Source organism: Trachinotus anak, unplaced genomic scaffold, assembly GCF_046630095.1.
Source record: "Trachinotus anak isolate AG129_WGS33_773 ecotype Australia unplaced genomic scaffold, CSIRO_AGI_Tana_v1 ptg000011l, whole genome shotgun sequence".
Lineage (NCBI taxonomy): Eukaryota > Metazoa > Chordata > Actinopteri > Carangiformes > Carangidae > Trachinotus > Trachinotus anak.
This window is the reverse complement of record NW_027273862.1, coordinates 14705681-14733069: the sequence shown is the minus strand read 5'-3', so window position 1 is coordinate 14733069 and position 27389 is coordinate 14705681. Positions and strand designations below refer to the sequence as shown.

At 39.2% G+C, this 27389-nt stretch overlaps 1 protein-coding gene across 1 annotated transcript; it reads left to right on the top strand.

Annotated features, from left to right (window-relative positions):
* The first annotated feature begins 1127 nt into the window (after positions 1 to 1127).
* LOC139628260 (C-type lectin domain family 18 member A-like) lies at positions 1128 to 11606 on the top strand. The gene is made up of 12 exons (XM_071489766.1): positions 1128 to 1369; positions 2375 to 2466; positions 5279 to 5512; positions 5661 to 5758; positions 6191 to 6312; positions 6931 to 7038; positions 7189 to 7281; positions 7626 to 7732; positions 7866 to 7995; positions 8117 to 8213; positions 8603 to 8694; positions 10805 to 11606. Exons 1-12 carry the CDS (start codon positions 1243 to 1245, stop codon positions 10840 to 10842), a joined length of 1338 nt encoding a protein of 445 aa, XP_071345867.1. The 5' UTR covers positions 1128 to 1242; the 3' UTR covers positions 10843 to 11606.
* Positions 11607 to 27389: the final 15783 nt, after the last annotated feature.

Genomic DNA, 27389 nt, shown 5'->3' with positions numbered 1-27389 from the left:
AAATAACCAGGTAGACTGGGGACTGAGTCCTCGGTGCAAAAATACATTCAGCCCACAGGGGAGAGAAATGAGTGTGTTTCTATTGTGTCGCACAGCAGTCATCTTCAGACACTGAATCATCCCACAGTGCGCGGATCATGATTCATGCTTCCCACACTGGGTCTAAACAGACACCCAGACAGCTCCATGCTGTACCTTACCAGACCTATCAGATCATTTTGTACCACTTTATGATCTGCCACCTAATGTTCTGAAAAAAACATCACAAACACATTTAGCTTCAAATGAAAATGACCTATACCTCAGTCAGTCCCCGGCTCAGTATTAAAGCTTCATCTCTTGTGATTCACCTGAGTGATTAGTCCCTCAAAACAAACTTCCCCTCATTCAACAATGATGAACACGCATGCTCAACCATGCCTTAAAGTAAACCTCTCTTTTTGTCACTAAGATAATAGAGATGATTAAGACTTATGCTTTTGTCCTCAGTGACTGACTGGCACTGGTAAAACAACTGCTGTCAGTGGTGGAAATTAGGCAGTGAGTATTAATTTGTAAATTCACATAAGCTCTGTACTATTCCAATAGAAGTATTTAACAGATATGGTCGTAGTTGCTTTGCAGATAAAGATTTTACATCTAAAACATATGATTGTCTTATAAACTATGATGGCTTGTTCAAATTGAAACTACCCAACAGTAAAAAAAAAAAAGTAGTTAAAATTACCCTCATCTCCACCAGATAAAAATCAACAATGATACTTCTGCATTAGTAATAATAACCTAAATATGTAATATATATGATAATGTAAAACTGGAACAGGGGCTATTGCACTGACACTCAGCTAAATGCATTTTCTTACACATATGTACTTTTAGCTTAGCTACATTTTGAGTAGGCCTACAAGACAAAAGTGTGTTAAAAAAAAAAAGCCTAATATAGGGGATGAGACAGTGTCTCTGATTCAGTGATGCTTTTAGGATGCGTTCTTGTAGTTGAGCACAAATCTGAACTTTTTGTAACAGCCTTCGCTTTGTGTGGCTGTGGCTGATGCGACATTTTTTTTTTGTTTTTGTCGTTTTTGTTTTGCAGTATGGATTACTTACAAAAACCGGGGGGGGGGGGGGGGGGGTCGTGCTGCTGTTCAGCCGCTGAGGAGAAGACAGGGAGGGGAGGAGCAGGGCGGCGGCAGCATAACTGAGCGAGTGGCCGCTGTTGTTCAGACACTTGAGGAGTTCACCATGGGCTCTGTAACAGCTCTCCGAGGTTTGGATCTGCTTGTCGTTTTGTCTCTGCTGTCCCCGTTTATCCACGCCAACCGGATGACCGCAGACACACCGGACCTCCAGAAGTCCCCCCGCACCACCGGTAAACACATGAGGGACAGCGCTAGAGCTTAGGGTGCAGGATGAACTTCATACATTCATAAACATTTAAAAGTTGTTTTTCCGGATGTAAATTCAGTTTTTAACTTTTACCCTAACAGAATACAATGCCCTGAGTGGACTGGGAAATATATATATTTTTTTTATATATTGGAACATTTTATCTTTATGTTGGCAATCAGGTGGCAATCCTTTAAGCCGCAGACTCAAGTGGGCTTTCTTAGCCGTCCAAATCCATCTGGCAAGGCACCAACAGCCCAAGATTTCTGTCACTGCCTGGCCTGCTGTGCTACAGAAGTGTGGCATGAGCTTAACAAATTACCATTTTGATGGTGTTTTGCAAAACACATGGCAAAAATTATTAACTCATCACGAGGGGAGCTGAATCCCCACTTTTTTTTTAACTTTTTACTGTGTGTGTTCAGACGTGATAACTGTAAGGGGTAAAATGAATGTGATTCCTAACAGACCAGGTCCATAGTGTTATTTATCCACAGTATGGATTGCAGGCCCAGTATAACCGTAGGCTACATATTAATCTAATGTGGAATATATTTGTCATGGCTAGATAAAAAGGGAAGGGTTGTCATATAGGCTTAAAGCATTCCGAGTTTGTATAATGCTGTGTGTATTTGGTCAATGACAGATGATTGGGACATTTTAAATCTGTTTGTAGGGGATGCTTGATCAATCGGCAGGCTACACGCCAACATGGTAGAAATATCATTTTTACTTTTATTCTAAATTCTGTGTTTCACTTGAGTTACCCTTGAGTTGAAGTGTGAGAGAAACTGTGACAGGCTGTATCAGCCCATGCTCCAATCACACACACACACACACACACACACACACACACACACACACACACACACACACACTTTCATACTTACATACTGTACACTCAAACATCCCACCAACACATTTGCATTCCGTTGCCTTGGCGACGGCAGCAGAGGTATGGTAAATGAGTGTTTCTGTTTTCTTCCAGGACTCGGGGTGAAGGAGTGCTCGCAGATTGTTGCCCAACACAATAGATTGCGGAGCCGGGTCAAACCCATGGCAGCTAACATGCAAAAAATGGTTTGTGGCACCTATTGTCTGTTTCCTCTGTGTGTGTGTTTGAATGGTGCGAATGCCGTCGCCTAAATGTGAGTTCAAGTTTAACATGGTCCATTTGCCGACAGTAGTCTGCGCTCTTGTTAAAAACTGGAGGTGGTGCACTGTCTGCACAGCTGATACTCACAATGCAGCTCACATTTGCCTCTTTATAAGAATGCTTCCTCTCTAGTGCAGACTTTCTCTCCCCTCCAGTAGTGGAAGATATTCATCCACGTTTTGAAAACTCAAACAAGCCTGAATTTGAAAGCTTTAATTGTGCAAAAACCTAGAGAAAAACAGTAATGAAAGTGATGCTGTCAGTTACGATCAGACGTGTGTTGTGTAAGGATGTAAAACCCTGTTGATCAGGTTGTGAGCCAACAGTTCTCAGAGGCTTGTGGGAACAAGAGTTGTTTCAGAGCTTTTATTTTGTTGTTTCTCAATCTAACTACAACAGGTGCCACAACAGCTCAGTCACGGGCAAATGCAGCTGTTATTAAAGAACAGGCCCTTTAAAACCACCATAGTTATATTTCACCAAAAATTATTCCTTTTTCGAAAGTGATATCACTAAACAAAGGCATGGGTAACAAAGGCTTTCAGTTGAGCTGTCTTGCTCTGTGGTGCTGATTGTCTCAACAGCCTGATACTAGTGTTAGTGCACCATTTGTTCTGCTCTGCTGAAGGCAGAGTGATGGTGTGGACAGTTAGAATGGAGCCAAAATCAATTAGCCGTGCGTTGAGTCTTCCAGGGGTTGAAATGAATAAGGATTAAACTAAGCAGCATCTTTCACTTGTTAGTCTGTTAATACTGACAATAAACATACACAGTTAAAATACTCTATACCAAATTCCGATCCTAAATTTGACAGAGTGATATACCAGGTCAGAGGGTCACGGTCTTCTGATCCCATTTTCTGCTAAACAGCCCAGCTAAATCATCCCAGTATCTTATTCCATCTATTGCTTCTCCATACAGTACCACTTATCTGCACAACTGTCCTGCCTGCGTATGATAATGACCAAGACGTAATGATGGATTATGAAACACACAATGCACTAGATATCCTCTGGGCCTAATATGAGATTTTTACCAGGGAAAACTGTCACTTTGTCATAGATTACATTCTCAAAGCCACCTGCACAGACTAACCCCTTTTCTTCGACTGCTCTTCAGCCTCGGAGAACTGTTCTCAACTGATAAGGCAGTAATGAGAAAAAGGGGATGTGGATAATCATTCTGCATTCACAGCTGTGGTATTACAGGTAATTTCCCTGTGAAAACCCTCAGAGGAGGCTTTGCCGAGCTGAAGAGGCATATTAAAGAGCTTTACTGATAAAAGTTAAAAGGCTCAAGGCTTTGGCTGTTTGTGTGGATCTGAATACGTTTTTTTTCACACAGAAAGGAACCAGTAAGCATTGTGGTGAGATTGTGTTGAAGTGATTATAATACAGTGATTTAGGCCTTGCTTTAAGGGTGAGATAAGATAGCAATATTTTAGGAATAAATGATGCTCCTCCTTTTCTTACCCAAAAGCCCTGTCTGCAGGTTGTATGTGAGCTCTTGAGGCTAAGAAGTATTATGAGGTCACACCATCACTCTCAGAGGCAGAAATTAAAGGAGTGTTTACTTTGATATGTAAATCACGACCCCCTGATTGGGAGATTTTTATCTTATTATTAATCTCTCTCAGAATTTCCCCAAGCTCCCAGCACTGAGAAAAAGTAGATCTGCAGAGTTTCACAGCAAAATATGGAGCTTCATTAATTCAGCTAATTCAGTACAACAATATAGCAGTTGTGGATGGAGCCATGAATGAAGGCAGAGTAGTATTATGGGAGACAGCATTTCATTCGCTCCTCATGACTGTTAAATGCCTGCTTCTTTCAAACACCATTCCTCCAGTTTGTATTGCCGGCTTTCTGTCATAACTTGTTGGTATCTAAACCAGACAGAGCCTGGTGATGGGTTATTTTCTCAAACTTTAGAAATATCCCTCCACAACCACAGAAGATGTTATCACCCTCATGACAGGTAAACTGACTTTCAGGTGTCAAATTGGTCAAACTGCCCTTTTAAGAGACGTAGTTCATTAAAGGAATACTTAAAACAAAAATCCATCATTCATCCAACAGTCAATCAAAAATATTAATGATTTAAAGCTTAACTTTTTGCATGACTTTGTCCTTCCCAGAAGTAAAAGAAGTAACTGAAATGATGTCCATATGACAGCACATATGGCAGAGTGATAGTGGAAAGATTGTGTGGAAACCAGTCATTTGTTTGAACCAGCCACTCCAAACCTTGGAAAATGTGTTTATGCCAGTCCAGAATGCAGTGAGTGTCGGTCTGTGTTGTGTTGTCGACTGGCAGCTTGCCCAAGATGTCTCTCTGCCTGTTGCCCACTGTTGGCAACGGCTGGCTCCAACTGCCGAAAAGGATTAAAGGAGTAAAGAAAATCACTCATGCACTATTAGGAATGACCTTCAAGCTGAGGAGTTTCTTTCATCCAGTCTTAATCACTATCTGCAAACTACAATATGACCTTTATTAGACATATTACAGAAGATGAAAATTTCCCTTTGCTAATTATTGATAATTACTCCCTTCATATTTGTCAGCTTGGAGGACAGGAGTTTGTTGGACCCCTATACTGGAAACTATAGGGGATATGAGATGTGAGAAAAAAAAAACCTAAACCTTAAACATCTGCTGAAAAAACCATTTTGTTCATAACAAAAATGAAGGATATGTATTAATTATACTAAATCCTATTATTGTCTTAACCCCTAGGAGTGGGATGAGAAGTTGGCCTTACTTGCAAAGGAGAGGGCAGCATCCTGTCACACAGACCCCTCCCCTCAGCACTCCTCAACGTTCAGTCTCATTGGCTGGAACACACATCTCTCTGCTCGTGGTGTTGCTTCATTTTCTGACATCATTGCCTCCTGGTTTGAGGAGGGAAAGGATTTTCTCTACTTGAGTGGGCAATGTAGAGAGAACACCAGCTGCCAACATTATACACAGGTATTCACTAGCAGATACAACCTGTACATACAGTATGTTTATGCGGAGTCTTACATTTATCACACAGCTCACTTCACAGACATTCATATGCGTGTTTTTCCTTTAAAAGTGCTGATGTAGTGTGTCTAATCCCTCTGTTGTTGTGTAGCTGGTGTGGGCCACTTCGAGTCATGTGGGCTGTGCCAGCCAGCTGTGTCAGAGAGGAGGAGACCTCTGGGATATTTTTATCTGTGCATATTACCCAGGGTAACACGTACACACATTTTCCCCATAAATGAAATCTATCTGAGAACCACATAGTTTGAGTAAATTAATTCTTAGTTTTAAACAAAATACAACCAGCTCACACATAATTATGCTGTTGAAAACAATAGTACTTACATTTAAATTTGCATGTCCCTGGATGTAGATAGTTAATTATTCAAGTTATGGTATTATCTACTTTATTGTGATCCATGATAACCCTGTCAGTCTCAATATGTGAAACTATCTATGAATGAAGGCCTCAGAACATGATTATTGTAAAACAAAGTCCCTGCCCTATATGGAGATTTCATTTGTTATTTTGAACATTAAAATGGTTTAAGCCCACCTGCCATTACTCCAGGTCAGATTGTGTGTCTCTTAGTATATGTGTAGTATATGTAGTGTCTGCAATATATATTTGTGTTACTGCAGGGGTAACTGGGAGGTGAATGGTCGACTGGTGATTCCCTACAAGTCGGGACTGTGCTGCTCTCTCTGCACCTCTTCCATGTCTGGCTGCTTTAGACTGTGGGATCATGTAGGTGGATTGTGTGGTAAGACAATATATATGTATGCATTTATATACATATTTATATATATGTAGGTTGCAGCAGAAGCAAAATTTGCTGTCATTGGACAGTGACAATATCCAATGACTACCTCAGTGAGGTTTTTGATACCAAATGAATTCCACAAAGATGAAACATAAAACCTTAAAATACAAATGTGGGTCATAGTTGTGCTGTTTTTGAAGGACAAAGCTGGAATTTTCAGTGTTTTGCTATCGTGACCACTACTGTAGATCTGTCCAATGTGCTCCTCAAGCACATTTTTGTCCATCTACCCTCAGTGTCATTAACTATTGTTAGAAATGCAAATTAAGTCCACTTTCACAAACATTGCAGATGTGCACATGCATTATTTCTGGTTGTGAACTTATCGTTCCATGCATTCTTTTCTATGCAAGTTTTGCCAGTCAACTGCAATTAAGTTTTTTGAGTGTTCAACAGTTTCCTGCATATATAATTCAGCTAGAATTACAATTCTGCTGCAATTGATGCTGATTCGGGTTAAATGATCAGAGAATTGTGATTCCAGATGTTCACTCTGAAACATACATGTTTGTGTGTATTAATGTGTGTCTGCTGGTGTGCATGCACATTTTTTATCAGAGATTCCAAGGAACCCATGCCGTATGAGTTGTGGTCAGCATGGCCATCTTAACATCTCATCCTGCAAGTGCATATGTGGGGCGGGGTTCACGGGACGCTTCTGCCAGGGTACCAGACAGCAACATCAAGAATAGTAGTACAGTAACAAGATAGTTTACATATTGGTATCAAGCCTTACTAAATGTGTTTTCTACATATTAGTATTTTACTATTCAAAGTAGAGAGGCAGAATTTACTGTAGCAGTGTCTGTTTTTCAGTGCGGTGCAGTGTGCAGTGTGTGCACGGTCGTTTCAAAGAAGAAGAATGCTCTTGCTTGTGTGATGTTGGCTATGGTGGTGCTGAGTGTGCAGGTGAGTGCAGTGCGTTTCATATACCTCAGCAATGTGCCCTCTGAGACACAGAGTGGCTTTAAAATTCGAAAGCACATACAGACACATATAGTGAGGAAATTAATCTGGTTGCTGCTACATTCTCTGTTTATCTTAATGGGTCCAGTGATATGGTGAAAACATCATGAAAACACCAGACTACTGACTTGTTGAAAGGATGCATAGGATATTTTATCATCAGTGGGTTATGACATTTACAGTTTATATCAAGTAGCACAGTTACATACATATCTTCTGGCTCTGAAGACGTGAATGTAATTACACCATTTCAATAATGGATGTTATGGTTGCTTGTATCCCAACAGAGAAAGTGGAGTTTCCCTTCCACAGCTGTGATGTGATGATAGATGGAGATTGTTTCATGGTATCTTCAGAAACCGACACCTACTATGGAGCCAAAAGCCACTGTCAGGTGAGAGACAGGTGTGTGTTACCCACTAAGAGAGTGAGACAAGCCCCACAGCCATAGTGTGTCATGTAAATCATTATATCAAAGCTCCCATTGTGCTCTCAGTGTGTGGCCGTTTCTTTGTTTAAACCATCAGGAACGAGGGGGTATTCTAGCTCAAATCCACAATCAGAAGGTTCAGGACATTCTGGCGTTTTATCTAAGTCAACTGGAGACAAGCAATGAGGTCGCCAACACTGACTTTGAGACAAGAAACTTCTGGATTGGTACAATCTTTCATCTTGGTCATCCAAATAAATGTTAAAATCAGACCGTGCTCTCAAACATTAGACAGCACTACCAGACTAGTTTGCGGACTGATCCAACAGCAATGTTTTTGCTCCACAGGTCTGACATACAAGCCTCTGAAAGACTCATTCCGCTGGGACACCGGAGAGATCCCTAGATTCAGCAGCTTTGCCTTTGGGCAACCTGACAACCAAGGGTAAGAGACAGATTTACTAACAGACAGTAGCTATGGCAGAGTATATCAAAAACAGAGATGTGTTCTCTGTGGGAACTTCAGTTTTTTTTTTTGTTTTTTTTAAAAAGGTGGTTTTATATCTGCAATATGTGGGAGTTACAGATTGCTGCAATAAATTATAAAGAAAACCTCGGCTTTCATTTGCTTTCATCTCTTAAATCCAGCTCTTAATAGCATTTAATCTGACATTATCCACTAAGGTTCCCTGAAAGAAATTACACTCAGTGATGTTGGGCTGACCTGCAACCTTAACCCTGACCACTAGATGTCTGTCTATCTATCTATCTATCTATCTATCTATCTATCTATGCATGTACAGTTATTCACTCCATCTCTTTCTCTCTGTCCAGTTTTGGAAACTGTGTAGAGCTGCAGGCATCAAGTGCTTTCAACTGGAACGACCAGCGCTGTAAAACACAGAACAAATATATTTGCCAGCATGGTAAGGCTCCTTCTGGGAGAGGGTAGATGAAAGTATGGGTAGGCAAAAGGAGAGGTTTGTTTTTTCACAGCTGACTGCACAGTGTGATCCAGTGGACCTTCCCGCTAAGAGGTGGTAATGCTAAGCGCTGAGGTGCTGTGTCATGTGAGGAACATTTGGTACAAGCAATGATAGTAATTCAGAATAGTTACAACTTGTGGTATTGATACAGACTAAATTGATGATACACATTTGGCTTCATGGTTGGCAGATTTCCTTAACGGCAGCAGCGTGTCCACAGTCGACTTGCAAGGGAGACTTGCTTGTCCTCTTGTATTTCCCCCAAAAGCTGGCTTCCTACCATCTGTCCAGCACCAACTGCTTTGAAGCAGAAAGCCATCATGGTGAAACAGATCTGCCTCTCTCAAGGTCCCCTGGCCCTCCATTCAGCCATGAAAACAGGATTCAATGCAGGGAATATGAGTTCCCTGTCTTTGGATGAAATAAAGTCAATTTTCTTATGTATGATTTGTGATGAGGCCTATTCTGGGAAAGCATCTTTCCCAGAATTCTCCTTTTCTTTTTCTCTCTTTTTTAAAGTACTTTTTTGAAATTTTTATACCAGTGGGTGACAGCAAAGAGACACTGCAGACTTTGCAGGTCATTGTCTTATTATATCATACATATATATATATTATATATTATTGTATCCCCCAAGCCATGGGGGATAACCTGGTCCACCCACTCCTGAGAAAAATATGATGGTGGTCACTGGAAATGGTTGTTCATGCTTTTATTTATTTATTTATTTATTTTTATTGAGAGCAATGAATCTCAGCCATAAAGTAAGTGTGAAGGCCAGAAAACTAAAAGTGAGCTGCTGACTCGTGTAGTCAGTGCAGCACTACAAGTGAGCCCTTTCACATTATACTGATTGATTTGATTCAGCATTTAAAATCAAAAACATCACTTAATAAAGACATTTTTATGTGTTTTGGCAGTTAAATGGCTGTTTGCTCATGTATTCAAATCCAATATTACCAATATTCCAGTATTAGCTTCTGTGCTCCACCGTGTCCTAATAAATACTGTAGTATTACCTATTCCACTGGAGGGTGAAGTGTAAAATGTTAATCCAGTGTGTTCATTAATGATGTGAACATAACCCTGAAATGTCTGTGTGATCCTGCCAAGACATTTAAACATGGCACTCAGTCTAAATCAATGGTACTCAGTGCTCGCCATCAAGAGCCTTTGAACAATCAATACACGTCAGCTCCACAAAGACCCACAGTGTTCAGACGCACACACATACCACTTACATTGATTGTGAGGCATGAGACAGCAGCAGATGTTTAGTTTTGCCGACTTGAGTGTGTATTTGCAAGTGGAATGTGTGTTATCTGGTATTGATCATAGGTGAAGGAGCGATCTGCCCTGAATGTGATCAATGTTGCTAAGACAACATTTTTACGACCTGCTTTTGAGAGACCTCTTGATGTTCCCCACCCTGTAGTTTGTGTTTGTGTAAAACAGAACCCGTAGATCACAAACAAGAGGGGGCTTGGGAGTCAGATTATATCAGTAGTAGTTAAGCTACATTGATATAGAGGTCATTCAAAAAGCTAATCTTATGAAAATATTCTTCAATCAATCATTATCTTGTCCTTCTTCTCAAAACAAAAGCTACATTTCACTGAAGCAACAAGAATGAAATGCATAAATTCAGCTGATTATAAGCACACAGACCCCTCCACCCATCAGAGTAATTTTCAACCTTCATTACTGTGTTGTGTTAATTGGTAATAAAATGATAAGTGGATATCACACAGCCCAAGGGAGACACTACATTATGTTGACTACGCTCCAGAGTACTGTCTGAGCGTGTGTGAGAGCGTGTGTATGTGTGTGTGTGTGTGCGTGTGTGTGTGTGTGTGTCTCTCCTCTGTCTTGTTGCACATTATTAACAGCTTCTTCACATTCACATCTGAGTAATTGACTTGGGATTTATGACACAAACAAACACATCAGACACTTTGCTGTTTTTTCCTGTTTTTACAGTGCTTTTATGTTCAACAAGAAAAATGTTTTATTTATATCTATAATTTGTATGTATGTGTGTGTTTCACAGCTGCAGAGCACATTTCGCGGTGGGAGGATGGCAGGTGATGGACCTCTCCATTGTTGGTATCTTCTGTCAATCATTGTACATGGATCAGTGTGGTTTAAATGTACTGTATATATTGTACTTTTGGATGTTTTAATGAAAATGATCATTTAATTGTGTATGTTACTTGGGAAATGTGTTTATTTGGAAATTGTTTATTCTTTGCATACAGTATATCCAATGAAATGAGTTCCAATGAAAAAGCTGCCATTCACTGCCATACATCCATGCTCTTTTCTCTTGTATTTTTTCCACCCTCCACCCTCATTTTGCCTGGAAATTGATTTGGTCTGTCATCATTAAATGATGTTTCAATTCTCTTAATGCTGCTTGGAGGACTGTGGAGAGAATAGAGATGGAGTCATACAGTTATGATGGCGGGCTACCTTGAAACCACATCATTTATCACAGAACAGTGAGGATGGGACAAATAACAGCAGCAGTCAAGAACTTGATAATTAAAACTAAGATCTCCTGTACATCATGGATAAGTAAAAGCAGCAAGGCCCAATGATGCACAAAATGTGCAAACATGTATGCATTATTATTATTAGTAATCTGTCACTTTGATGAATGGGGTTGTAGGATTCAGCAAACAGTTCTGATGCACAGATAAATTTACACAAAGGATGCATCATGGGACACAATATGTATCATATATGGTTTAAATCCTCCGCACCAGGGCCAGGGCTAGAGGTTTTTGGCCTTTTGAATGTGATATCTCAAGACCACCTTGAGGGAATTTCTTCAGATTGGGCACAAACATTCACTTGGACTTGAGGATGAACTGATTAGATTAGAATTTGGTCAAGGGTCAAAGGTCACTGTGACACATATTTGGCCATGACTCATAGATTCATACGCTAATTATGACACAATTTAACTCAAATGTATAAAATGATGAAGTGATGACATTTTATAAACATATGGTCAAAATAACCATATTTCATAATTGTAGTTTGTTTTTAGCAAAACTAGCAAAACTAGGGATGATGGTCTGTTGGTGAGGTGACCACTTTGGTACAGACTAAAATACCTTCTATTAGATGAACCACCATGCATTTTTTCATCTAGCATCATCATCAGGTCATAACTTTAATTTGTCTAATACTTTGGTTTATTAACCAAATACCTACAAAACAAAATTTCCATCAGCCTCAGCTGTACATTGTAATTAGTAATAGTTATGAATGTTGACATGGTAACAGGCTCAATTACGATGGCAAAACTTTTAGAATTTAGACTAAAACACAGAACTTAGAGATGTGGTTGCAAAAATTCAAAAGCTGGTTCATTGTGAATGAACAAGTTAGCCTCACATGCAAATATTAGGCTACTTGTGTCACATCAGTATGTTACTGTGTTCGCATGCTGATGTTACCGTGTAGCTCAAGCACAACATAGACTGTTAGTCTTGTTATTTGATACATTTAACATTTCAGAAACTACAAAACTAGAATGAGCTTCAGTCCCTCTAACAATGGTCTGACCCACTGACAATATTCATTTGGCTCTGAATTAATGTAAAAGAAAAACAAAACGAATGAAGGAAATGCATTTTTAAAGATAAATAATTAAATAATCAATGAGAGCAGTTATCACAGGAGAAGGGATTTAGCTGGGAGAGCATGTGAATTATTTCTTGAGGAGAGGAGTTGTTATATCACCTGTACCACCTGTCATACTTGTATAGATGACATAAAACATTCAAGATACACACCAGACATAAAGAAAATGGCAATATATAGTATAGTGTATATTTATATCGTGAATACAGAGAGCTTTATTTTTAATGTGGCTTGATTCTCTCTTGGACCACCTACAATTGAATAACAAGAGAAACAAAGTGAGGTTTAAATGTTTAATTCAAGAAACAACACGTAAGCTATTTAAGACAATTTCATGGCAGTGAATCTTGTATTCACCTGCAAATTGATCTTGGAAAGGAAAAGCAAACTGACCAAGTTTAGAAAAAAAGGTAGAATTGCAGATTTTTTAAAGTCTATGTTTGGTCTACTGGGATTAAAATCCTTGACCAGAAAATAATGAAAAACTCTCAAAGGGAAATTCAATCTGCTGAAAGATTGATTCAGCACCTTGGACAGCGAATGTTTCTGTTGCAGTAATGCCTCTATGAAGATTACGATATCTCATGAGAGACCTGCAGTGCAAATGCCCCAAAAATTTAAGAAGCATCGCCCATGCCAGTTAGTGTTTCAGAAATGGCTGCTTCCCAACTACATTATTGGGATGTATCAGGATGCCTTCAGTCTAAGAGTAAATCTGTACCTGAGGTGAGGCAGGAGATTCAACTGACCTTTGTCAGGATAACGTGACAAATTAACAGATTCCTTAAGGTGCTTAATGCATTTCTTTTTCTGATTTGCCCACAGTGCTCATAACACAATGACTCAGATCTGTTTGCATGTAGATGCCACAAGTCACTGACCTCAAAGCACAGAGGAGGAGGTTAGAGGAATGTAAATTCGTAAGATAAAAAAGGAAAGTGACTTTTAGAGAGTAATTACAAATGAGCTAAATTGTGTTTTTTTGTTTAGCTTACCTATTTTTTGTCCAATGTGATCACAGGAGCGGTTCTTTAAGTTGACAAGATCTGGGGCTAAGCCCAGACCTTGACACCTGTCCGCGGTTCAATCTTTATAAAAAATGTTCTTATGTCCGTCTTGTTATTAACCACACCAGGTTGCTCATAGACTGAATAGAACAAACGTTCCACTTCTTTTACTTCTCGGTCGGACCGGCAGGCTTGATACCTGCTGGCATAGTGCTCCACTGTCAGGAGTGGTACTGCACAACGAAACCACAGGAACGGCTCTGCAGTCCGCAGAGAGAGTGACACAAAATTGGACATTATTTTTAAAAGCAGATAACTGTGTGTGCCCTGTATGTACTGCAGCCTTGATGATTCTGTCTTTGATGAAGTGTTTAACAGAGAGCAATTTATATTCATTTTATTTATCTATTTAATTATTGATTTTTAAAAGAGGCAGGGATTTTGGGCTGCAGCCCCAGAAGCAACCCCCTAGCGCCGCCTATGTGTGATCATAGTCAAAATAAATCAGTTGTGTCTCCTTGTTCAATAGAAAGTAATAAATCTAGTGGAATCTCTTGACAGGATTCAAACCTGATGCATCCACCTAACAGGAGAAATGTCTTACCATTTAATTTGTACCTGTGAGTGTGTATATACATGCATCTGTGTGTGTGGTTTAAATGTGGATCAGGTCAGCCAGTGTTTAATAGTGGCTCCGAGGTCCAACACCATGCTACCCTCTCAGTGAACAGAGGAAGATCCTGCTGGGTGGTAGATGATGAAACACTCAGAGGAAAGAGAGGGATAAAGGCTGCAGGTAATGGGGTCAGACCAACGTGCAGAGCTGAAATGGTACAAATGAACAAAACAGGGATGAGGTCACCAAGTTAAACAACATGGACTAAGGGGAGCGAACCAACATCCTAACTGGCTTTCAGCTTTGCTGAGTTTCCATTTTACTCAACACATTTTATATGTTCCCTCTGCAACTTCAGCATACAGTACCTCTACATGGTGCATAAATGAAACCTTCCTCAATCATCTCTTCAAGAAAAAACTCCTGTCAGACCTGGCTCACACAGCAGTCAGCCTGATTCTCAGCCTTGCACTGTGAGTGGACAAAAGAAATGCTGATCAGGTTTGTTCACTTGTTAGTGATCAAAACATGCTCTCATTGGCGCCACTGTTAGTTTCAAGGAATGATTCAACATTTTAGGAGTAATTGTCTTGGTGACAGTTAGACGCGAAGATTGATACTGCTCTGTACATCAGTCTTTACAATAAATATGAAGCTAAACTAGCAGCATGTTTGCTGAGTTTAGCCTAACTGGTAGCATGGGAAAACAGGTCGTCTCACTCAGTCCTGAGCAATAAAATCCAGCTGCCAGCACCTAAGGTATGTCATATCTGCGTAAGTTTCTCCTGGATCCAGCTGCACATTCAACAGACATGAGATTGGTATCAATCCTCTTATCTAACTCTATGACATTTAATCTTCATCATCTCTTTTCAAAATATTTTAATATTTGAAAAATTCAAACTCAAGAGTTCATGTTTTCTGGGGCTTTACCATTTCAACAAATGTATTAGAAGACATTTACAGTGCCACTGGTTCAGTGCAGACATACAGTATGTCACACGTGTTTCTAAGAGCGATGTGCCATCTAATAAACTTTTCTGGTGTTGATCCAGGATTTTTTTGATGACTTTCCTATGGCTTTTTTCAACATTTTGTTAAATTTTTCAGATAGATAGATTGATGTAAAACATTTATGGTTTTCTGATCTATGAATTTGGCCTTTGGTAGCAGAGTTATGCGTTCTACTGAGTGCCATTTTAGTTTGCTGATGTGTTGGTTCATGCCTATGACAGCATCTCTAAACAGAGTATCAGCCCTGAATGTATTTGTGTGTGTCTGTCTGAGAGTGTGTACTGTATGTGTGAATCTTCACCACAGACGTGGTGCTCACGTAGCTTCCTGCTGGTCTCATGGTGCCCCCTGATAAGCTGGTGCTGCAGAGGGTTTCAGAATGGCACCAGTGGCAGTGGAATTAGCTTCCATTGTCATGATAATGACAGTGATACTCTTGCCCCGTCCAACTCAGACCAGCCATTGTATGGAAACAGGAATGCAATTTCTCCTGCAGCGGCAACCGACAATCCTGTATGAGAGTGAAAGGTCCCTAAATGACTCTCCATTCAGGCGAGGCTGAGGGGGCCAGCAGCCAATTAAAGTGGGAGCAGCAGAACAGTGCCATCCCAAAGACCCAAGGCTGTCTCTAAACACGCACATTAAGTAGTACAGAGACACATACACATATACACACACATCCATTAGTTGCTGTATTTTTCATTTTACAAAGAACATCTAATCCCCTAAACTATCTTTTTTTGACAGACCTGATTCTTTTGGGGGCACAGGCAGTTTGTATTAAATAACTTAAGAGGTGTATTCAGCACAATATTTACACAGACTCAGGACCATGAGTTGCCAATTTTAAAATGTCTCAAAATTATAGTTGGGGAATCATGGAACAGAGCTCCTGAGCAAAGTAGAGATACTCTCTAACGGCATGCATCATGGTTAAACTCTTTGGTGGTGTTTATGGTATCAGACAGTCTCCTCTGGGTGTTTATCTGGCAGCTGAGGCAGAGTCACGATGGAGGGCGAGGGTTTCAGCTGCAAACTATTGCATGCTAAAAAAAATGCAATCGTTTCAGTTTAGCAATATTAGCTATTTTGGGCAATCTCCTCTCCTGTGACTCCATTTGTTTAATTTCTTGCATGTTATAAATGCCTGATTGTAAAGCTGTCATCATATACATTTTCACAGATCACATACATCTATTTTATAATCTTAATGTGTTTTGTCATAAATACTCACTAAGGCACATTAATGTGTATTAATCTGCTGCTGAAAATAATCCCTCAAAAATGCACAATTTTCGCATGCAAAAAAAAAGGTCAGCTATTTTTAATTAGATATTTTTTTTCCTATTTAATTACTTAAATTGTGACCCATTTTTAAAGACATCTTCAGTAGGAACAAATGAGTTAGAATCTAATGAAAGTATTGAAGACGCAGGCTACATTTTATGTAGAATAACACCAACCTTATCCTTTAATTTGCCATTCATATACAACGAAATACTGTGTCCATTTGTAGTTATAAGTCAGTATGACCTGTGATCTTGTAACATGAATTAAATCATCTGTTGTGTCATTAAACTGCTCTTCAGTTACAATTAAAGTGAGACAGACATCATGTCATTCAGTCCTGGAAAACAGTGTTGCCTCCTGATATTTTCAGTACTAATGCAGTTATTAACACAGACTTTATGAAAATAGAGCAACTAGAAACAAATAATGTTGCCTCTTGGCAGCATGAATGTACGTTCAAAGGTAGCAACAAAGTTCAAGTACAAAATATCTGTCCTCCAGATGATATTACAAGACAGGTTTAGATGAAAGCTCTCATCAGACAGGATTTTTTTTTCTTATTGTAAATAGGGCTCTTATGTGTTTAAGCATCTTGTGATAGTCATTGAAGGCTGCAATCAGTCTCCAATTATCACTCTTTACATCTCAAAGAGGAAATCCAGCTGCACCATAGGATTTAATGGCACAGGAGGAGGAGTATCTGTGTATGTTTATGAGGAGAGGTAGATGATACTTCAAGACAGAATTACAGGGTGATTTGTAATCATCTGAACCAATCGAGTAAGGATTGCTCTAAGTACTCGCTTCATGTCTCCACCTGGTCATGTACTCTGTTTATGGGAACTGGGGCAGTGTTTTCATCTCTGCCATGCTCCTTTCCTTGTCGTGGTTTGTAAGTATTGGCAGTGGCATTTCTCTTTTGATGCTGGATTGAGAGCAAATAACATGAGGGCATTCAAAGGGCTGCTATTGTGTGGGTAAGATTGAATTACGATTATGAATTCTATTCAATTATTTGTCCGAGCCATTTATTCTTCTCTAAATTCTTTTCCAGCTCAAGCAAATTCAAATGGACAAAGACAAGTATTGATTTATAGAAGAGAAAAATATAAAACATACTTATCAGAGTTCCAGATGTGAACACAGTTTAATTTAACATCAAACCAATATTCAGTCTGGTCAGAGGACTGCAGTGATTATTCTGCACGCCCTCATTCACCATTAAACCATTATTTCTCTGTCTTATCTACATGATGCTCTCTCTCTCTTTCTCTCTCTCCGTCTCTCTCTTTCGCCCTCTCTCTCTCTGTTCCTGCTACTTGCTTTGTCTTTTTCATTTTCTCCTTTCAGTGCAGTCCGTATTGAGTGGCCCACAGCATTTGGATGCAAGATGAACTTTGATAAGAGTTAATGAGAACACAGCATTGTGCAGGAAAAGAATGGCTCGAGCTGCACTCAAGAGCCTCCTCACCAGGAAATGGACCGTAAAGAGCTGCAGCCACCCACTCCTGCGGGTTTTGAGGAGGACTAAAGGAGAGGAGAGAGGAGAGAGGAGAGGAGAATCAGAGTAAGACAATAGAAGAGACTATGAAAACACAGGAAAGAAAGAGTGTGAAGGACAAAGAATAGACGAAAAGGAAATATATGACTAAGGCACAGAAATGTGGAATAGCAGAGCCCTGGGTACAGACATAATGAGACTTAATTACTGTATTTTGTATAACCCAGTTTTGATACTGTAGAACAAAATGGTACTGAACTCATGCAGCAGCTGTTTGTCTTACTACATTAACAGATTGTAGATTATACACAAAACTTCCCAAAAAAATCAGTATATTTTAAAAATATCAGTTTTAGCATGTCTTCACTCATGCAGTCAAAACCCACAATGTTTAGTTTGCAGTTGAAAATCTTGTTTTTGCTGATCTCTTGTGGGTTTTAACTTCTCGAAAAAAAGCAGCAGTAGCGTTCAGTGTCGGTACACTATGACATCACTGTTGGGTGTGATTATAGGTCAATTTCTGACTTGTAGCACCCAACAAAAACAGATTTGAAACGGTCGCCCAGACGTGGTCAGAATCTGATGTGTTCAGACATTAATAGGGTACAACGGGTTGGCAGGGTGTCAGAAGTAAAAAGTAGCATTCACAATATCCATGGAGAGTTCGATTAGTAGCTATAATGTACAGCAGTGATGCGCCATCAGGGCAAGCAAAGCAAACAGTGCTTGTCTGGTTAAAGCTAAAAATAGACATTGGTTCGAACAATACTGAAGTGAGGCGAAATCTGTCCTTACATCAGATCTCAGAACAGCTTTCTGTTCCAGTAAGGATCAGTTGCCAGTTTGCACTTATTATGTAATTTACTGTCCTCTTATGGTGGCAGTAGGATATTGTCTCTGAAAGCTAGGTTGAGTACAAGCTGTCCCTGTTTCTGCCATTTTCGTGGATATGACTGTGTCCCATTGACAAAGGCTGGAGGTTGCCAAGCGGAGAAGACAGCAGTCTTTGAGGCCGAATATTGCTACAGGAGTAGAGCATCTCCTTTCAGGAATAGCTCAGTACGTAGGTTGTGTGGATAGGGGGTGAGAGAGAGAAAAAGAGAGAAAGAGAGAGAGAAGGAGAGAGCGATGAGCCTGGTGACTGGAGCAGAGTTAGCTAGTTAGTTAGCAGTTAGCAGTATGGCTTAGAGCGTGAGGCCGTTTGTTAGTAAATAAAGACCCGTGCCTGCCCTGTGGTTCCCAACTACAGTCCAGACCAGGAGCCTGATAAATGCAGGATCCTACATTGTCACTGGAACGTGTCATGGTCAGTTAATGGTAAATATGCTGAAGATTACCATAAAAGTGACATTTTCCCTCTACACTCCATATTTGATTGTTACTCTCAGTTCAGAAAAATAATCTTATAACTTCTTTAGACAAGGAGAAAGGTGAAGATCTCCAAGCAGAAAGCAGAAGATGCAGGAGAGAGACTTTCATCACTGGAAAGACACACAGCACAAAATCATGAGACTAGAAATACCTTGAATTTAAGAGAGGTTTGGCACTGCTACCGCCATGAAAAGGCATATGTTTTAGTCTGGGCCTTAGTTTTGATGTGTCGTAAACAGCTTTATCGCTGTTCAGTGTCGGGGGTGTGTGGTATGGCTGCTCAGCTCTGCTCTATAAAAGTCACCGCACGAAATTGATATTATTCAGTTTAACCTTAGCATGAACTAGCTTTGACAAAAAGACTGTCAAATTATAATGTACAGTTTGTTTTTTAGAAGCCCTAAACAAGTCTGATTTTTATTTCACACTTTAGAAATCATGTTTTATATCAATTCTCTAACTGAACTACCCTACCCAACTACACTACCCAACAACACTCAAATAAGTTTCACCATTTCAGTGCATTGCTGTTTCCAATGACAACCAGAAAAAAACAAATAATGCTGTCTGCGTTGGTTAGCAACTTGCTCCTCCACTGTTTTGCTGTCAGACGCGGTGTGCTGTAGGGCTGAACAAGTTTTTCTCAAAATTGGCAACAAAATAACAGATACAAAAGCAAAACAGTGCTGAACAACGGCAATCTCTGTCTTTACGTTGTGATCATCCTGCTCTGTTCACCCGGATTGGTGACAACAATGCTCCTGCATTCTTTGATTTGTCAGGAGCAAGAACATACATACACACTTTAGAGTGTGTGTAGTTCATTTCCTCCTAAAGACACAAAGTACTCAGTCTTGTGTGTTGGCACATTTTTATAATATTTGGGTGCTTCTAATCTGTTATTATAAGGTCATGTCTTATAGCTGGCTGAACAAAATGAAAGATTCATGGTTCACATGGTTTGATGCTTAAGATGCAATATGAGACATTTCTGAAGAGGATGAGAAAAGAAAAGGAATATAAAATGAATAGGACATTTACTACCAGAGTCCACAGAGACATTTCACTTTCCAGGCCTCATAAAACAAGCTGACAGTGTGCCTTGAAATCCAGCCATATTAGATATACTCCTTACTTTGTATGCATGCATTTGTCAGGAAAGATCAACAGCACTAATGCCCTGCTCCTGATCAATTAGAGCTTTCTGGGGAGAAGCGTGTGTTCACAATCTGCTGCCTAAATCTTATTTAAATCTTAGATCAATAAAATCTTGAGTATATACCAAAATCATGAAACCATTTTATACATGTGGTACTGGTTGTGCTAAAATTTCCCATTTCCCAGGTTTGGCTTGGGAGTGTGACCTGTTCCCTACAGAAAATAATGTGTCAGAGGAAATAGTTAAGTTTGCATCAATCAGTCTATGAAACTCATCTCTGGTCTAAGAGAAAACTCAACTGGAACCTCCCTATTTGACCAACTAGCTTCTGGGAAAGGATCCAGACAACTTGGTCTCAAAATGTCTCAATATTATAGAGGCCTATTTCTCAAGCTTTTCTGGCTTCTCCTAAATCAAAAGAATATAGCTTCTGAATGTTATACTGCAAATAACTTATGCAGTTGAATTTAATTTGACACTATAATCTAATTTTAAGTAATTTGCATAGTCAGTTTCCTCCTCATTCATGAGATGTGATGCATTTTAGCGTTTTTATTGTGCTGAATAGTGTCCTGTGTGCACACCAAACAAATTTCCCAACATATTTTGTTACAATGCCAATAAAATCGACTCAATTTACCATGCTATGAGAGTTAATTACACATCTTTTTAAACCTTTTAATGGAACCATTTATCTTACAGGAGACAGGGAGGGATGCTGGGAGAGGAATAAAATGCAGTGTAAGGGATAGAGAAGGCAAAGTGCATGAGAGGGACTGAGGAAGGAACCAAAACAGGAACATGAGAAAAATATCAGTATAATGGAGGATAAAATGATAAAATCTGAAGAGGTAGCAGAAGTGCTTGAAAAAAGAGGGGCCTTTGTCATCATCCACTGATGAGAAGGGTATCTACTAGCAAGAGAAGAGGAGAATAGAGATCAGGAGGCAAACGAGTGGAACATCTTGAGAAGACTGCTGATAAATGAATAAATAAAGAGCTGAGGGAGGAGAGGGCTTGTCAAGGATGTCATATCTTAATTGAAAACGACAGCTTCAATTAAAAATGTTTAAATTGAAAATCATTCCGTCCGTTTTCTAATTAAGAGCGAAACGACTGATAGTTTTGACTCATTAACTTCAAAGAGCGATGCAGCCTGGCAGAGTTTGGGAAGTGTGTCACTTGCTGAATGGAGAAGGAGCCGTGTAAAGGATGAGGAAGACTAATGCCTCAGATGAGGATAATCTGCTGCAATGACTTTCCGTGGGAGAGAGATCGAGCTCTTGGTCAGTGGATGAGGGGTTAAATGATAATAACCAGGAAGCAGTGAGCAACTATTCAGTGTTGTCATGGAGGTTGTAAGGCCGGACAAAAAGCAGAACGCTTGCAGCACTAAGTGACAATTAATTTGCAAAAAAAGAGGAGCCTCTAATTACTGCTTTTTTGATCTAACACAGCCAACACCAATACCAACTTTTCCACCTAACAAGCCAAGAAGACACTGAAGGTCCAATCTGTCAGTTGAGGGGCTGTCCGCTGTGTGTGTGGATGACTGAAGTGTCAGGCAACTAAGTCTGTATCTTCTTGGCTTGTTGAGAACAAAAAGTTAGTATAAATATGGCTACAAGACAACAATATCGGCACATAATCTGACATGAAAAATGTGTTTATTATGATTTTCTAGCAAAAAAGGAGTTTTCATTGCTTAATTGGTTTTTTTTGTGTCCTTTTTTGCCATCTTAAGGTAGTGCAACAAGCACTGAAGCCCATTATTCACCCTCCTTGCTCTCTTTTTCTCTCTGGTTCAGTTAAATGCACCACTATTTTCACCAGCCAGTTACTTTGTCTGTCTACCAGATGGTTCGGTCTCTAATTACTTCATTTCTTTCAGTTCAGTTCGATATTTATAGTTACTGACCAAATACTGTAATTTGTACACTTTTTTTCCCCAATGCACTGAAAAGTACTTCAGTCTTTACAAGTTTAGCCTACATCAATACATTATCTCGGCATGTTGCTAGTCCAAGTTGCTTTATGTTTAGTACAAACCTAGCCCAAACAAGCACTGCACATACTGTTTTAGCTCAGCAATCTATTATTTACGACAGACTTAACAGTCTTTTGATATGCCTTTAATGAAGAAGTTATGTACTGTGTGTCACAGCTGAGCTGACTACAGTGCCTTCAGTCATCAGTGAGGGGAGCTGCACTGCTAATATTGTGATTCCATCACAAACAACTGTGATCCAGAGTAGTCACTTCACTTTGAAGATTCATAGTTAAGGATTTGTTCATATATGTAATGAACACCTCTCCTTGGTGCTGAGAACACAGTGCACAGGGATGTGTGATATAACCAAAATCTCCCCGATATAGATGATTTCATATCCAGATATAGCACATTTTCTGTAAATTCAATGAAGGAATAGTTTATATAAAATGACCACATTGAAAATCCTTTTTCATATTATATTGCATTTCAGCTGGGCAGTGTGTATCTTGGGTGAAGTGCACCAACTCACAAAACCCCTGTTTCTCAACTGTGTAAATTGCTGTCATGTCTCTGCAGATGTAACTTGCAAAGGCAGACATTATTTCCTTCCTTCTTCATGATTGTTTGCCATATGGTGTACCACGGGTAAAAGCCTCTTGTGATGTCCGGGATTTGATTTGACCACTCAACTGTACTTTTCTGGCTCTGATTTGTAGACTCTCTCTGTACTGTTTGACATGATTCTTGCATAGGTGGTAAAAGAGGCAGAGGTGTTTGAGTCTTCTGTGGGGACCGGTCTGCGGCATAATTTGCAAAGTACAGTTTTCCTGATCTGTATCAGTCTTTTCATACCCAGACCACGTATGTCTATGCGACAGAAGTAGCCTGTCTTTTAGGTATGAGGTGCTCATTCTATCCTTATCCTGCTCATAATCACCCCATTCTGTGTCACACTCACTCTCCTCCATGTTTGTTTGTGTTGCCTTCCTGCATATTTCCTGCCTGCATTTGTACTGTGTGGAAAAATGCAAGTTTCATCCAAATGACGAAAAATATTGCTGTAAAGAGTGTGATTTGCGAAATAATGAAATAAAAAGATAGAGCATAATATGAAACCACAGATGTTTTTCTATCCTCACATGATATCTTGATATTGCAAAGCCCTGTGGACAGCAGGCATTTAGCCCTGCTGCTGCAGTGCACTGCTGCAGAGTAGTGAGAGTGAATCAAAGCATTAAAACTAATCCATCCAAAAATATTGATTATAGCATCCTTATGACCAATATATTGGTTTAAGTATGGCTTCCAGACAACAATATCAAACCAACATGCAGACATGCTCACCACAACCTCTAGTAGTTTAACACAGTACAGTTAAAAAGCAAATTTGATTAGCACAATCTTTTTGCTCCACTCATCTAGGATGACAGCAGGAGTACAAAAACAGTTACGGTGGCTCAAAGAGCTTGTTGAATATCACATCTCAGGTTCTTCAGTGTCACACCACATAAAGACTATAGTATGAATGGATTCTGATGAACATGATGGTTTTGGGTTAATATAGTTTCATCACACATCACGCACATATTTTTATCCATATGCACACATTAGGAGCAGTATGGGATTAGTGTCTCGTTTAGGGACACTTGACCATGTGGACAAAAGGAAGTATTAAATGTGTTAATCAAGCTTATATAGGATGCAATATTTACTTTTTAAAATATCAATTTGAGTATAAAAAAACCTCACCATAATATTGATATGCACAACAATAGTACACACATAAAACACACACACAAAAGACAATTTGTAATTAAGGGATTTTCTGGATGATTACTTTTTGTCCATTCATTGGGATGACTCATTATTGGTTTCTTCCCTGTAACATGTGAGCAGCAGTAGTCTTAGTCTGTTGTACACAGTCTGACAGGAACCAGCAGATGTGTGCTGAGACACCTTAATTGTCACGAAAAGGTGTGTTGTCAGACACAGATGCAATGTATTTTGCATATCTCTCCCTCTCTTTGTGAAAAGCAACACACTGACTTTTACTTTACTCTGTAAAATTTATAGTTGTAACAAAGAAGATAACAATATAATAATGTGTATTCATACAGAATTGCTGTACATTTTTAAACAGCTTTACTCATTAAATATGATCACAGATCACAGGTCAGTGCCAAATTAGAGACTATGTAATAATAATAATAATACTCAATAATATTTTGTGTAACATGGTTTTCCCACATAAAAAGTATTTAAAAAAAATATGGAAAACTGGGGCTGGAAACACATATACGCTTACTTCCTCATGGAGAAATTCTTTATCAGGCCTCCACCCACTGCCGCTGCTTGCACTGGGTTGACAGGTGAAAGAGTGATATGTTTCAAAATGGTTAGCAGAGGAAACATCGGAGAGACTCAGCAATGCATTTGAGCCTCAGTCAGACCCAGACTCAGGAGTTTGTTGAGGAGAGAGGAGTTTACTGTGCACCAAAATTGGTGACTATACCACGAACCAGAACAGTAAGCATAGTTATTTGTCTATGTTGTTTGTTAGCTTGTAACAGGCAGTGATGACTGTGGGTGTACTAATGCAAATTCTCTCTCTCTGTACTGACCAGGTTTCAGTGACCGGTGAAAGAGCAGTGCATATCAAGATGGTTAGTGTTAGAAGAAATGTCTGAGAGACTCAGCTACACAGTCAGACACAGACTCAGGAGTTTGTTGAGGAGAGAGGAGTTTACTGTGCCCATAATTCCCCCAAAGCACAGGCAGACACAAGTGGTTTTCTTGTAACTGGTGATTTGGCATCTTCTCACCAATCTACCGTGAAAACTGAACATAGAACAAGCTTATTAGCTTCATACAAACATTAGCATGCACGGTATGTAATATGGCATTTTACCAAAGTAAAATAATACAAAGAAAAATACCTTGTTGGCTGCATGCCACAAAGGAGGGAATAATTCTTAGTGTTCTTATTGGGAGTCTTCATACTAACGTCCGTTTGACAGTCTTAATGTCCATGCTTGTGTCTTGCTTCTGATGTCCTTTTTCTTTTTCTGAGTCTTACGAGAATTGTCTTACAGAATTTCCTTACAAACTTAGGCCTTCAAAAGAAAGGTACTGTCACCTATTCTGACTAAAACAATGTACAAATAACAAATACAACCCAAAATTACAAATTTTAAAATTGGTCTTACAAAAGAACAAACAAATTATGTAAATAATATAAACTATAATGACAACAGTTACAGTGCCCCATAATTAGCCACTAGCAGACATATCAGAATGGTTAGCATAGTTAGCATCTTTTTTTTTGTTTATGTTGTTTGTTATCTTGCAGTTGGCAGTGGCTGACACAGTGTTAGTGGTTGTGCTAATGCAAATTCTGGCTTTCTGTACTGACTAGGTTTAGTTAGTTAAAAGGTACTGACACTCCCATCCCCGCAAGTTGATAGGATTGGGTCTTTAGGTATTTGACATTTGAAACACTGGTTGATTGAAAGACACCTTTAGTCCTCAATACATTTGAGGGTCTGTGGCTATTCACTGGTTCATATAGAGATATTACGACAAACCTGAGCACAAAAATGATGATAAAAGCAGTTTTAATAAGTACAGTAAGTTTCAATGATTTGTTACTTAACAAACCTATCTAAGAGAGGACAAATCAGTTGGCATTTTTAATACATTTTACTCTGGTGTATTATTGGTATATGTTGATAGATCTTTGTTTCTATGCATTTTCTATCTTCTTATCCTTCTCTTTTCTTCTACTGTTTCTGTATTTAAATTATTTTATAAATAAAATATACTTACTATGGTTTGTAAAGATAATGTTACAAACTCCTGTGTGAAACCTCAACAACATGACTTGATCACATCTAGGCAGGATGAGATCGATGGATGTGGTCAATGCATATACAACACTATTCAGATTTTTATAGGACTCCTCTAGTTTATGCAGTGGGTGGGTAAATTCTTATATATTTGTAACATTTTTTTATTGTTACTTTGGGTCATCATCTTGATTGTCGTGAATCTGATTTGTTGAATGTTATTGCACAAATTTTGCAGTTTGCTGTGAATCAAGACCTTTGATACATTTTGAATTAATACTGTGGTTTCATTGCAGTGGTTTGTTTCTTACTGCATCAACAGAGTGAGCTAAATCAATGTAGGATTCAACAGTCTCTCTAGTGCATTTCAATACACCAAACAACCACAACATTTTTATCAAGAACAAAACTGAAACATTTCTAACAACGGTGTAATGTTCAGATTATCATTTAGTTATGTTGCCAAGGCAGATTTTAGGTGCAAGTTTAGTAGTTTAAGGAAAACTACTTCTCATGTCGACAGCTGTTCCTGTTTCTCATAGCTGTTAGATGAGGGTTGAGTCTGGCCTTCACTATCTGCATAAATTTCCCCATCCGTATTTAATACTGCATTAACCTCACAAGCTTGTACTTCTCATGTTCAAAGTCTCGCTGCCCTCATATACCCTCTGGTCAGCTTGTTTGCATGAATTCAATGCATATGATGTTGGCCACAGTCAACACACACACACACACACACACACACACACACACACAATTTAAACTCAACTAGGCCGTTTCCCTCTGACCTGAAATACAACCTGATGGGTAATCATTCAAAACAAAGAGAGGAAACATATCATTAGACCATTAGCTTACATAGTGTTGCTACCTGAGATAAGTGGAAAGCAAGGCTCTTGATCTGCCTTAAAACACACACGCACACACAGATTTAGAGAGAGAGAGAGGAGAAAGATGAGAGAGAGAAGACAAAATAACCATAATATTCTGTAATTATCTTGTTAAGTGTCAGTTGTAGGCCAGAGAGAATGAACAGAAACTGTATGCTTAAATAGTCATTAAGTCATCTATTAGTTCTTCTGTTTACAGCACAAGTAGAGTGGAGCATCATCATCTGCTCTGCAGCAGACATCAGCTACAGTTTATGCTTTGCAGAGTATATCACAGGATGAAATTAAAGGTCTG

Bases quoted from the DNA above. Each gene is read 5' to 3' on its own strand.
- LOC139628260 (XM_071489766.1), top strand. From the start codon at position 1,243: ATGGGCTCTGTAACAGCTCTCCGAGGTTTGGATCTGCTTGTCGTTTTG. The intron at 5,759-6,190 runs GTAACACGTACA...GTGTTACTGCAG, and splicing joins ATCTGTGCATATTACCCAGG to GGGTAACTGGGAGGTGAATG. The intron at 8,214-8,602 runs GTAAGAGACAGA...CTCTCTGTCCAG, and splicing joins GGGCAACCTGACAACCAAGG to TTTTGGAAACTGTGTAGAGC.